We start from the raw sequence: 12,511 nt of genomic DNA, 5'->3' as shown, positions 1-12,511 counted from the left end.
TGATGATAGATCTCACTCTCACGAGTTTGTGCAACATTGTTTCGAGAATTTTTTTTATTTCTTACACGAGCATGCAATTGCTATGGATAGACATATCATTTGGTCAGATAACTGTACAGGTCAATTCAAGAATGCTCGCATGTTTTATTGGTTGTGTAGGATGCACGTAGAGAGAGGGGTGCCTCATATTTGGAGTTTTTTTGAGTCCGGCCATGGAAAAGGGGAACATGATGGAGCAGGGGCATGTGTGAAGAGAGCTCTAGTTAAGGAGCAACTAAAGATTTCAACAACAGAGCTTCTTGATGCTCGTAGCATTGTTGATTGGTGTAGTTTAGCATTATCATAGGGGGGGACTCTTAATTCAGTGGTACGTAGGTTCTTTTGGTTGGTTGAGGAAGGGTCCATAGGTGATAGATCAGATTGTGCTACAGTGACAGACTCATCAAAAATGCATTCATTTTGGAGCTCTAATTCTATTACATGGACCAGTTGGACATGACAACTAGCTTGTTTTTGTCGTACTTGTTTTCAGTGTGATTGGGATCACTGTGAGTCAAGTGAGTGGGTGGACACATGGGCTCCGCATTATCTTACTCGATTGTCTATCATACCCTCTATCAAAAATGATGACATGGAAAGTTCACTTGAGCATAATCATCTATTAGATCTACTTCATCCAGGACATGTCTTTGCATTGGCTGCACCACAGGGGAATGATGAGAAATCTGATTATTGGTTAGCACATTGTGTAAGAGGAAAACAAAAACTTGCACAACCGATCACAGATGATGATGGATTCAGGTATCCTACTAGTTCAGTTGTTGTTGCTGGAACATGGCTGCGGACATACATGCTTAGAAGGAACAGAATTCCTGCATTCGAAGACTATCAGAAGCACAAAGTAATTCTCATATATTCGCATCTTATTATAGCAACAAATGTAAAGCTATTGAAGCATCAAGGAAGATCAAAAGTAAAAGAACTTTTTACTATTGCTAATGTTGATCATGAAGCCTTGTTGGAGACCCTAAAATAGAGAGAGGACCCTATTGGAATACTTGACTAGGTATATATACTTGTGTTATTTTCTTCATAATGATTTAATGAATTGATGATTATCTTGTTTAATATAATAAGTTACTAATTTTTGTATGATATTGGAATGTAGGTACATCATGAAGAGTTGGAGGGGGGTGGTATTGGGGAGAATTTTTAAAATTTATGATGTATTATGATGTAAAATGTGTAGTTTTTTGTATATGGTTTTTGTATTTTGGTAGGTTCTTTGTAAGGAATTATAAGAGGAAGATATTGAACAAGTTCTTCCAAATCATATTTGCATGTGATACAAGGCTATAACGACAATGTTAAGAGCATTTATAACTATATGAAAGATAATTGCATGTGGATATCTTATTATAAATTTGATTTTTTCCTTATTTGACATAAAGTTGACATTATGATTATTAAAACTATTTTTATCAAACTAATCAAATAAGAAAAATCCATAAAGTATGAATGAACAATTAGAATACTTGATTTCTTCCATTTTACAACCAATCATAGCATTTGAAAGCATAAAGAGTCATAATATTGTATAATGTTTTGAAAGACTTTCATATTGAAAAGTTGTATGAAACACATTTGGGATAAGCCATAAAATCCATGAAAGAAGATAGCATGTAGGATAAGCAATTAAAGCCAATAAGAAAGATAGCACATGCATACTGACATGATATGAAGTTGGATATGAAGGCTATGAGTGGATGAGTCATTAGAGGTATCAACAATCCCATCATAAATGAGATCTTGGATTTTATGTTTCAACACTATGGAATCTTTAGTTTTACAAAATTTTCTTCCATGGAGATTAATTTAAGAATGCCCCGTGTGTATGTAAAGGTCTTAAGGGAGATTAATTTAAGAATGCAATATTCTCCTCTAACCTTTTCTCAAGTTTAGAATTGATTTCTATCATGTGCTTAGAGAGATGAAGGTAAGAAATATTATTTGTCTCTTCTAGCTCTTTGTATTGAACATATAGAAAGAGAGATGACAAGTGAACAAATTTAAGTGTAGTCAATAGATCAAGGAAACCATTTAGTGAAAGAAATTCTTAGTATGCATATCATAGACCATGAAGTTAGAAAATACCAATAGCTCTAAGACCAAAGAGCCATTTTAAGTATGTTCAAGCACTAGAGACATAGAAAATCAAAGTCAATTTATGAAACTCCCCTTAGCAAAAAATGCAAACAAATATTTGCATTTGACATTTTGACTTGGTTGAAAAAGTTTGACAATAATTGATAATATTGCAAGCTTGATATTCAAAAGCAATTTTTTTTCCAAGAAAGATAGTGACACATGGAGTAGTCTTCAAACAATCATCCATCATTTGCGGCCACCCCGTACCGAGGAGTCTCCAAGGTGCTCTAAGTGCATTTGGAGGTCGATCTTTGAAGGGTCATAACTCAGAGCTCGTGAGGACTATTGATGAACTATCAAATGCTATAGGATGATGATCTTGAGGCCTAAAATAACCTATCTCATTTTCAAGAGATCACATTCCGTTTGGATTCAGCACAGCAATCTCGCTCGATGCCAAAACTCGCAGTGTGGCTCAGTTCATAGGTGCACCACAACGTAACTTTGAAACTATTGATCTTGGCATCGAATCGTCAGTGCCATTAGCTCTGGATGGGTGGGTGAACCCTATTCACACCCTTGTTCTAGCCACGAAGACCATCCATCATTTGCGGCCACCCCGTACTGAGGAGTCTCCAAGGTGCTCTAAGTGCATTTTGAGGTCGATCTTTCAAGGGTCATAACTCAGAGCTCATGAGGGCTATCGATGAACTGTCAAATGCTACAGGATGGCAATCCTAAGGCCTAAAATAACTTGTCTCATTTTTGAGAGATCACATTCCGTTTGGATTCAGCACAGCGATCTCGTTTGATGCGAAAACTCGCAGTGTGCCTCAGTTCATAAGTGCACCACAACGTAACTTTGAAACCGCTGATCTTGGCATCAAATTGTCAGTGCCATTAGCTCGAGATGGGTGTTTGAAGCCTAGTTAGACACTTGTTATGGCCACAAAGACCATCCATCATTTGCGGCCACCCCGAACCAAGGAGTCTTCAAGGTGCTCTAAGTGCATTTTGAGGTCGATCCTTCAAGGGTCATAACTCAGAGCTCGTGAGGGCTATCAACGAACTGTCAAATGCTACAAGATGGTGATCCTGAGGCCTAAAATAACCTATCTCATTTTTGAGAGATCACATTCCATTTTGATTCAGCACAACGATCTCGCTCGATACCAAAACTCGCAGTGTACCTCAGTTCATAGGTGCACCACAACATAACTTTGAAACTGCTAATCTTGGCATCGAATCGTCAGTCCCATTAGCTCCAAATGAGCCGGTGAACCCTAGTCACACCTTTGTTCTAGCCACGAAGACCATCCATCATTTGCGGCCACCCCGTACCGAGGAGTCTTCAAGGTGCTCTAAGTGCATTTTGAGGTCGATCCTTCGAGGGTCATAACTCAGAGCTCGTGAGGGCTATCGATGAACCGTTAGAGGAGACAAGTTCGTAAGGATGGAGTGGCTTAGTGTTTTTTCTAAAATAAGTTAGTGGGAAGGCTTTATTAGAGGGTCTTGGCCAAACTAGTGGGGTGTTTGCCAAAATTTCTTGTTTTATTTCTACTTGGTTTTGTTTTCTTGTTTTGTGCTTGAGTATTGTTATGGGATTGGGACTTACACTCACCCTTGTGGGAAGGGAAGAGAAGTCCAGGGTGAAGGGCTTAAGTTGGGTTCAAAAAATGTATTGAGAACCTTGGAGTATGGGCTCCATTGTATGCCATAACATTTCATATCTTTTTGGGGGTGATAAGGAAAGTATGGTGTAGAAAGGAAGTTTGAGGAGTTACAGCTGATGGTAGTGGGTTTGGAGGAGGAAATGTGGAGGCCCCGAGAGGGCATTAAATGGTTCATTTATGATAGCCCCGAGAGGGCATGAAATTTGGTGAATTATGATAGCCCCGAGAGGGCATGAAAATTGTTTATTGCAAATATGGTTTGGTATGGCAAGTCTCCATTTTAGAACACACCTTCAGCCTATGTTTATGGTTCCATCTGTGAAACCATTGTGAAATAGTCTTGGGGGGAAATTGTTCAAGTTTGAAATGTAATGTTTATGCATTGAAAGATTTTATGTGTATCCCAGTTTGGGCCTTGTTCCCTAGCATGGGGGTGGTCTCTTTGAGGCCTATGGTTGGGTGGAAAGCACCCATGGTCCTTGTTATTTTGTTGTGTTGCATATGCAGATTTGTGTCCAAGGGAACAATGGAAATGGCTTGGAATGATCATCTTGCAGATTGATGTTGGATGAGAAAACTTGACATTGTGCCCTCATTTGTGAAGGAGGATTCACCAGCTTGTTCATGTTCTCAACGATCATGTTGGACAATGTTCATGCTAGTCATTGTCCATATCTTTCAATGTCCATTTTCCTTATGATTTTGAAAAGTTCCCTTATGTTGCCCCATTGTGATAGAAGGATATTGTATCATTGTTACCTAATGTACGTGTAGAAGAAAATATTGATAAGGTTGTATATGCATGTTTCATTTGGAGTTTATATTGTTATGAAAGAATTGGTACGAGTCACAGATTTTCTTTGACATCATTGTTATCATTTGAAAATGTGAAAGAAAGTTTTCTCCTTGTGGTATTGTAAATGACTAGTTGATAATAACAATCCATAGATGTTATGTGATACCATTGATTGTATAAATTTAAAACTTAGTAGATTGCTTACAATCTTGTTGTGTACTCAATAATTTGGTGAGGAAGAAATGTTGATAGATAATGAGGATATAGTAATATACTAATTGTCACATTAATATATATTGTAATGATTAATGAATGTGTGTACATTGGTAATGAGGATAATAAGTAATTCCGATCCCCTTCCCTTACATGCTAGAATCACAACCTAGTCCATATGATACAACTGACAGACCCTAATAGAATATTAGTATCAGAGGCTTGTTAGGATATGAATTACCTCACTAATTTATGAGTGTTGTATCTTGAACTTGCTCGTTTGACTCATGACGCTAAGTTGAACTAGACTGTCATCAAATCTATTTGAAAACCACCTATGACTAAAATGTTAACACCTTCACACTATTCACATGAGTCTTGAACTCCTATTCAATGATAACCTTGTTTTACAATATGTAATTTCTTATGCTACTTCATAAGCTAAAAAAAAAAAAAAAATTGTTGTGTTTTTACTAGTAAAATTTAGGGCATGACACATGATCCACGATAAATTGAACAATACTAGATACTAAATTAATATTTATATCATTGTGCACGTAAATGATAAAAATATATATCAAAATACATGTATCTATAGAAAAAAATTTACACAAATATATATCACAGATCATGTATCCATAGACAAAGTACTCAAATATATATATATCAAAATACATAGATCCATATACAAAATGTGGCTGATCCTGCCATCAGAATGTGTATAATATCAATGTTTCTATATACAATGTGGCATATGCCATCTCAAAATGTCTCATGATGCATCCTACAGAAACTATACTATCCTAGGGTGCTGGTGGATGATCAAAATGCAGCCTCTTCGCTGCACTAGGTGGATCGGATGCCTCCTACATAAACAAAAAAGGAAAACCCAAAGTTAGACTACTAAATTTATATGATTCTATGTATGTAACATTGAATTACTCAAATGCATAATGATCTTTTCTGTATTGGAGATTAATACTATCAAAATTTCATAATAAATACCTCTCTCTTCGACCTCCTACGCCGGTCAGGATTCCTCTCGTATGCCCTTGGCAATGCTGGTACCTTTGTGATTGTGGGCTATATATGTTCAAATACCTTTTTCAGATGAATCTACAATTTAAACTATAACATTATAATTCATAGCATGCTAAATTTATAACATATTTAATCATGAATTCAAACTACAACTTACTACTGTAGGCTCCTCCTCAAGAGTGAGTGGCCGCATCATCAAATCTACATAACTGTCCCATCGAACCTCATGTGCACTAGGAGTCTCCTATGAGATACAAAATAGTAGTTGCTAATATCACAGAAATTAGTTTTGAATTTATTTATGAAGATAAGTGATGCAAGAGCATCCCATGCTCATCAGGGGAACATTGAAGATCCAAGGCATTACAGAGGTCATGGAACATCTCTTGAAGTCAATTGGGCAATCCTTGCACCAATTATGGCTCAAGTAAGCATACAAAGTTATAATGTTGGACTCATATGTGGAAGAAAGTTGTAATTGGGCATGAGATAGGATTTTAGGATTTCATATGGTAGATGTGTCTTTTGATAGGTTCATGTAGGTTGTCATGATCATATCTTGTCATTAGACAAGTCAAAATGTTCTAGAATTGAGTTTTGGGATTTGAACAAGTAGGCCCTAGTTTTTAAGCCATTTTAAGGAGGGTTTTGAAGTTTGGGTGTTTAGGAGTGTGACCAAGACCTATAATCTTGAAAATCCTTAGTGTGTTGGTCCCTTTGTTGAAGCCTTGGTGTGTCTAATTCCTCCTTGTGTGTCCCAGAGTTGAAAGGTACATAAGTGGTGTCCAGAGATTTCTTTGTGAGGAAAGAAATAGAATCAGTGAGTTGGCCCTTGGGAAGGAAGAAAAATTGTTGTGAAAATGCCTCCTAAAAATCAAATGGCTAGAGAACTTGAAGAATTGAGAGAAGAGTTGGCAAAAGAGAAAAGAGAGAGGAGAGAACTTGAAGCATCTAGAGTGAGGGAAGAAAGACAAATGAGAAGAGAGAGGCTGAAGCTTATTGCAAGGATAGAATCCTTAGAAAAGGAAAGGCAAGAACCTAGAGGAGAAGAGGTTAGAGGAAGAAATCATGGAGAGAACCATGAAGAATAAGAGGTTGGTAATGCAAGGCAAGAGCATGAGACAATAGATGATCCTGAAGAAAGGAGATTTATGAGAATCATTAAGGCAGTACAAGGTAATGGTGGGAAGAACCATATTGATTTTCCAATATACCAGGGTAAAATGGATAGTGAAGAAGTGCTAGGGTGGATAGAGGCCCTTGAGAACTACTTTGATCTTGAAGACATAGAGGAAAATAAGAAGGTAAAAGTAGCAACAACAAGACTGAGAGGAACATCACTCACTTGGTGGACTAGTGTTCAGAATGAGAGAGAGGAAAGGTGGTGCAGGGCACCTAACCTATGTGGCAAGGGGGAACAAGTATCTCTGTTGCTGGACACCTTGCCACTCCATGAAAGCGACGATTCAAGTAGATTAGGAAGTTGGAATAAAGGTTTGGTCCATATTTTACAAGTTGGTCTATGTTTTTTAATAAAGGCACATGTAAGGCCCACAAGCATTTTGGTGTGGTTATAAACCAAGTGACTCCATGGGACCAAAAGGCCTTAGAATAGGGTATTTAGAGTCTAAACAGTATTAGCAAAAAGTGGTTGTTTGTTTGTTTTATGGTTGGGAACGCCTATATGGTTGTTCCAATGGTCATGTAGACCTTTATATATGTCATATGTGATCTCAATTGAAAGGGGGAGATCAGAGTGTACGGTGGTTTGGAGAAAAAATAATAAAAACTTCAATTTTCTGGAAATTTACTTAGTTGCATTTAATAAATCCATATGACCAATTTTGAGTCAATGGAACAGTTTAGAAAGTTAGGGAATGCATAAAAACTATAGTTTGAAATTTGAATTTCAAATTCAAATGGTCATATTAGTTTTGGAGGGAAAGTAGTAATTTGGTATTTGTTTGATTAAATAAACCTTTGTAACCAACTTGGTCGGTTGGACAGGTGCATATAAGCCTATTTAAGTTGTAATGAACATATGCAAGACATGAATCATTATTGGTACGGAAAAAATCATAGCAATTGTATAGAACAACAATAATACTTTCCTTTGCATCAATTAAAAAAATAAAAAATAAATGATACTTATACATACAATGGGGCTCTTTGTGCGAATGAAAATCCCTGATGATCTAGGACGCTGAATTTGTACAAGCTCATCACCAGTAGCCACACCGTATATACAATAAATAATTTAATTAAATGAGATTACCACAAACATTTTACAAGAATGCATCAATATTTAATCAATTAGAAAACATCTAATTACCTTTCCTTTGTCAATGCATGCTGGCTCACCCCCCGCACTTTGTCCCCCTGGGGCAGGTGGTATCTGCAAGATAAAAGAAAGATTAGCAACCATATATGCTACAATATCAAATAGAAAAAAGAAATGCAAACATAACATAATGTACCGTAGATGTCTCAAGGCCAAATGAAATGGCCGAGAGTGTAGCATCATCTATCTGTCTGAGCTCCTCCTCGGTCATCAACTAAACATGAATGAAGATCACATACATGTAAAAGTTAGTATGGCTTAAAAATTAAAATTACTCTATTATAAAAATTAACTTTAAATCACATATGTCATAACAAAAAAATGTATACACGTACCGACACCGAAGGAGTCCATGCCTCTACATTCCCCTCCTCTCTCGCATCAGGGTCTGTAGCCTCTACACGTGCGTCTGGTGTATCCTCGTCTAATACAAAATGATACTCAGGAAGATCACCTATGGGACCCAGGCAAATATTCTTGCATGTAATGCAAGTGTGAGGCACACAAACGTGTGATGAGCTAGCCGATGATGAACTGGCACCAACATCATCAACACGAGGAGGCAAGACTGACCTAGCCTGAGATATCATTAGGCTACTCAGCCTATGAATGGCTCTGATGGTCTGAGAGCTAGCCTCTTCCATAATATCTAGATGCTGCACTCAAGGAGGGGGGGATATATCAGGGGGGGCGACAAAAGTGCCAAGTTTCTTCCGCTGGGAAGAGGGTCTATCCTGAGGAGCTCCTAGTCCTAAGCCCATGTTGGGATTCATGCTCCAATAGTTCACTTTAAGTTTCAACACAAATTCTGCATATAATTTTTTAAGGAAATAAAATGGTATGTCTAAATTTCCATGTGGAGGGATATCAAAGACCATCCACCAACGGTCCCAAAAATTTGCACGTATGGCGTCATTTGTGCACCATTTAATCGATAGTTTGGTTTTTTTTGGGTCAACTGGTATACCCGTTTTTGGGTTAGCAAAAAGGCTTGCCAAATCGTCTTTGTTTATGTTGAGGGCCGCGACCTCATCATAATCCAAACCATCATCAAACATCTAGTGCATTTCATCACGCCAACGAAGAGTGGCATTTTGTTGGTTTGTAAGAGTTTCAATGTTATCCACTATGGTGTTTAATGTGGATAACATAGGAGCCAGTGCAGGTACATTATTGTATGTTCTATGCAAAGCTCTCAACTCAGTGAGATTTTCATTTATCAAATCCTCGATTCGAGGAGGGTTTTGAGGAGGTAGAGGATCATTTGGTGGATGGTTTTGTGGGGATACTGGATCGTTTGGTGGTGTGTTGCGAGGAATATTATTCCCTGCCTCAGTGTCATCATTTTGATCAGCCATTCCTATTGAATTGCAAAACGTAATATATATTAAAAAAAAATTTAAATTTTAACCATTTTTGTCAAAAAAACCCTAGATTCAACTAAAACAAACAAAATCTTGTTAAAATCTATTAAATTTAGGTTAAAAATGAGTCAGGGGGGGGGGGGGGGGGAGGGGGGGGGAACATACCTGATATCTGATATCCAATTTGCTATCTGATATCCTATTTATTATCTGATATCCAATCTGACTGGCCCAAATTCGCGTGAAAATAAGGGCCGCGGGTCTGTGATTTTGTGTTTAATCCATGCACAGGTATCGGATATCCGATATTATATCAGATATCCGATATTATAATATATATAATATAACATATATATTATATTTTATATTTATTATATTAATTTACTATATATTATAATATAAAATATTATTATTATACTATATTATTATAATTTATAATATATTATACCTTTTTATTATATATTACATTATAAGATATTACTTTTTATTATTATATTATATTATTATAATATAATATGTTATTATAATATTATTATTATAGTATAATAATTATTATAATAATATTATTATTATAATATAATAGTATGATATATTATTTAATATTATTATTATTATTTTATATCAATAATAATAATATTAAATAATATATCATACTATTATATGATTTTAATTATTAGTCGAATATTGGATTTAAAATCGGATGTCTGATATGATATCGAATATCTGATAAGGCTCGGCTTAACCTTCCAGGTTTGGTTCCTGGATAGGTAAAAAAAAGTCAGAGCGGATTTTGAAGTGCTTTTAGGCGTCTTCAAACTCTTTTTTTTCACATCGCCACTTTTTGGCACACCATGATCCTGCACATACCCTTCTGCTCCTTCCAACTATTCATCAGAAGCAATATCTACCATCCACTTGTCAAAAAGTGTCTCATCTAGCTAGTTAAAATGTAGAATATCTTGTTGCTTCTTGATAACATATTCATCCTCCTTGTCAATACTAGCAAAATCTTGTGTCAAAGAATCAAAGAATATTTGGGCTTTCACCATTTCTTCTATTGTGCTGGCCCACCATCCATGTCCTATTTCATTGATGATTTTATTCATTCTTAGACAAAATAAATCATCTAATTCTTTAGCCCATTCATCTTTATTTTTCAATTTATTCTTTCTATCAAAAGAACATGGGAATAAATCAAATTTTTGGCTTTGGTACTTGTCCAAGGAGCCAACTATTCTTCTTTGTAGTTGAACTCTTTTATCATTGAATTCTGGAAGATCATCAACAATATCATAGGTTTTTTCAATATGGTCATGTGATGACCCGATGACAAAAAAACACAAGAATGTGATTTCTTTTCTCCTCTTATCCCACTTATTTACAATAGGCTTCAAGGCCTCATCACTTGCCTTTATTTCATCCCATATATTTATTGTTCTTGCTAATTGACCACAAAACAATGGCCATACAATTTTATCAGCCATATACATGAGATCCTTTCCCTATTTATCTTCATATTGCACATTTATCTCTACATGTAAAGCCCAAAATTTGCTCTTCTCTTCCTCAAAATCTTCAGCTATATAATATTGTGGTCTTTGTGGGGGGAGACAAGTGGATTTAAAAGGCTCCACTAAAGGGTGAGGATATGCAATCCTTGGCCTGGAGGACTATCCTATTATTTTACTTTCAAGTTCAATTCTTTTTTGAACTTCTTTATTATAAGACTCCAAAACTTTTTCATACTTAGTTTGTAATTCAAGCATTGCCTTCTCTTCTTTCTCTACAATAGCCAAAACTAGGTGAGATGTTCCAACGTTCATATGTTCAGTCTCTACATGGATGGTATATACCACTATGTTTACAATGATATTCACGATTAATCAAAAGTCATCTGGTTGTGATGAAATGACCCTTGATCCTTTCCTTAATGACCAATTCACTAAGGTGGCATGGTCCTCACTGAATGTAGTACCTTCGAATTCTTTCTTATTTTGGTCATGTAGGTCCAATTTAATTGAAACTAAATTAAAAATTAGAGTATTTGATATATCCCAATTAGGTAGTAGTAAAATATTTTGTGCTTTCACCATTTTCTTCCTCTCTTTAGGGGTTATACTTTGGAATTCATGCATCATCTCTTCTTTTACTTGATTTTGCAAGCCTACCTCCTCTAGTTCTGGATGCTCAACTGTCAACTTATTGAACCTCTCATATTTTCCTATGTATAATCTTTGTCTAAATAATGAATGAATTCCAAAACCCTTGAAAAAACTCTCCATTTCTCATTTTTGATCTCTTGCTCCTGCAAAGAGAACTAATTCCTTATTATATCTTCTAGGTAATAAGACTCATCTTTTATTTTACCGAGCTTAGCTTTGTGTCTAAAAACTAGGTCATAAAATCCCTCAGTATCACAAAAATAGAGATGGGATACAACCATCTTATACTGATTTAGAAATTTGTTTTAAAACAACTAGCCTCCCTTTGTAATAACAAAATGGTGGGCTACATTGCAGGTTGGGAAAATTGACCCTTTTCCCCTTTTCACCAAATAATTTTCCTCCAATCCTCCTCGTTGCCACAAAATCTTGGCTACCCCTACCTATAACAACACCTAGTAGGGTAATACATGAGGAGTTCCTTTGAAACTATAAATCCTAAAAATAGTTGAAAGAAAGTATGGGATAATGTCTCCCTAATTATGTGACACTTTTAGACTAGTAGGATTATCCATGGGCCTGATAAGATATACTAATGCCTTATGGACTCTAGGATTGTCCTTGAATAATAGACATATAAATTTTGAAGCAAAGTACCTATCAAATTTGATAGAATTAGCATTCTCTGCATCCCAAGTCATATCAGCACTCCATAGCTGAATTGGTAGTGTTTCTCCCTCCTATTCTCTATTCAAATTCATTTCCTTACAAAA

At 36.0% G+C, this 12,511-nt stretch overlaps 1 protein-coding gene across 1 annotated transcript in view; it reads right to left on the bottom strand.

Annotated features, from left to right (window-relative positions):
• Window positions 1-8,802, bottom strand: part of LOC149560687 (uncharacterized) — a 77,034-nt gene extending 68,232 nt beyond the window's left edge. The window contains exons 1-3 of the mRNA XM_089827665.1: window positions 8,548-8,802; window positions 8,349-8,426; window positions 8,204-8,266 (exon numbers count right to left, since the gene is read on the bottom strand). Of these exons, the coding sequence (XP_089683791.1) occupies window positions 8,204-8,266; window positions 8,349-8,426; window positions 8,548-8,802 (396 nt within the window). The remainder of the gene's footprint in view (window positions 1-8,203; window positions 8,267-8,348; window positions 8,427-8,547) is intronic.
• Between the last annotated feature and the right edge of the window lie 3,709 nt (window positions 8,803-12,511).

Source organism: Cupressus sempervirens, chromosome 4, assembly GCF_028749045.1.
Source record: "Cupressus sempervirens isolate cs-2001-9-10 chromosome 4, ASM2874904v1, whole genome shotgun sequence".
NCBI lineage: Eukaryota > Viridiplantae > Streptophyta > Pinopsida > Cupressales > Cupressaceae > Cupressus > Cupressus sempervirens.
Note: the sequence above shows the minus strand (reverse complement) of the source record. Positions and strands in the feature narration are given on the sequence as shown.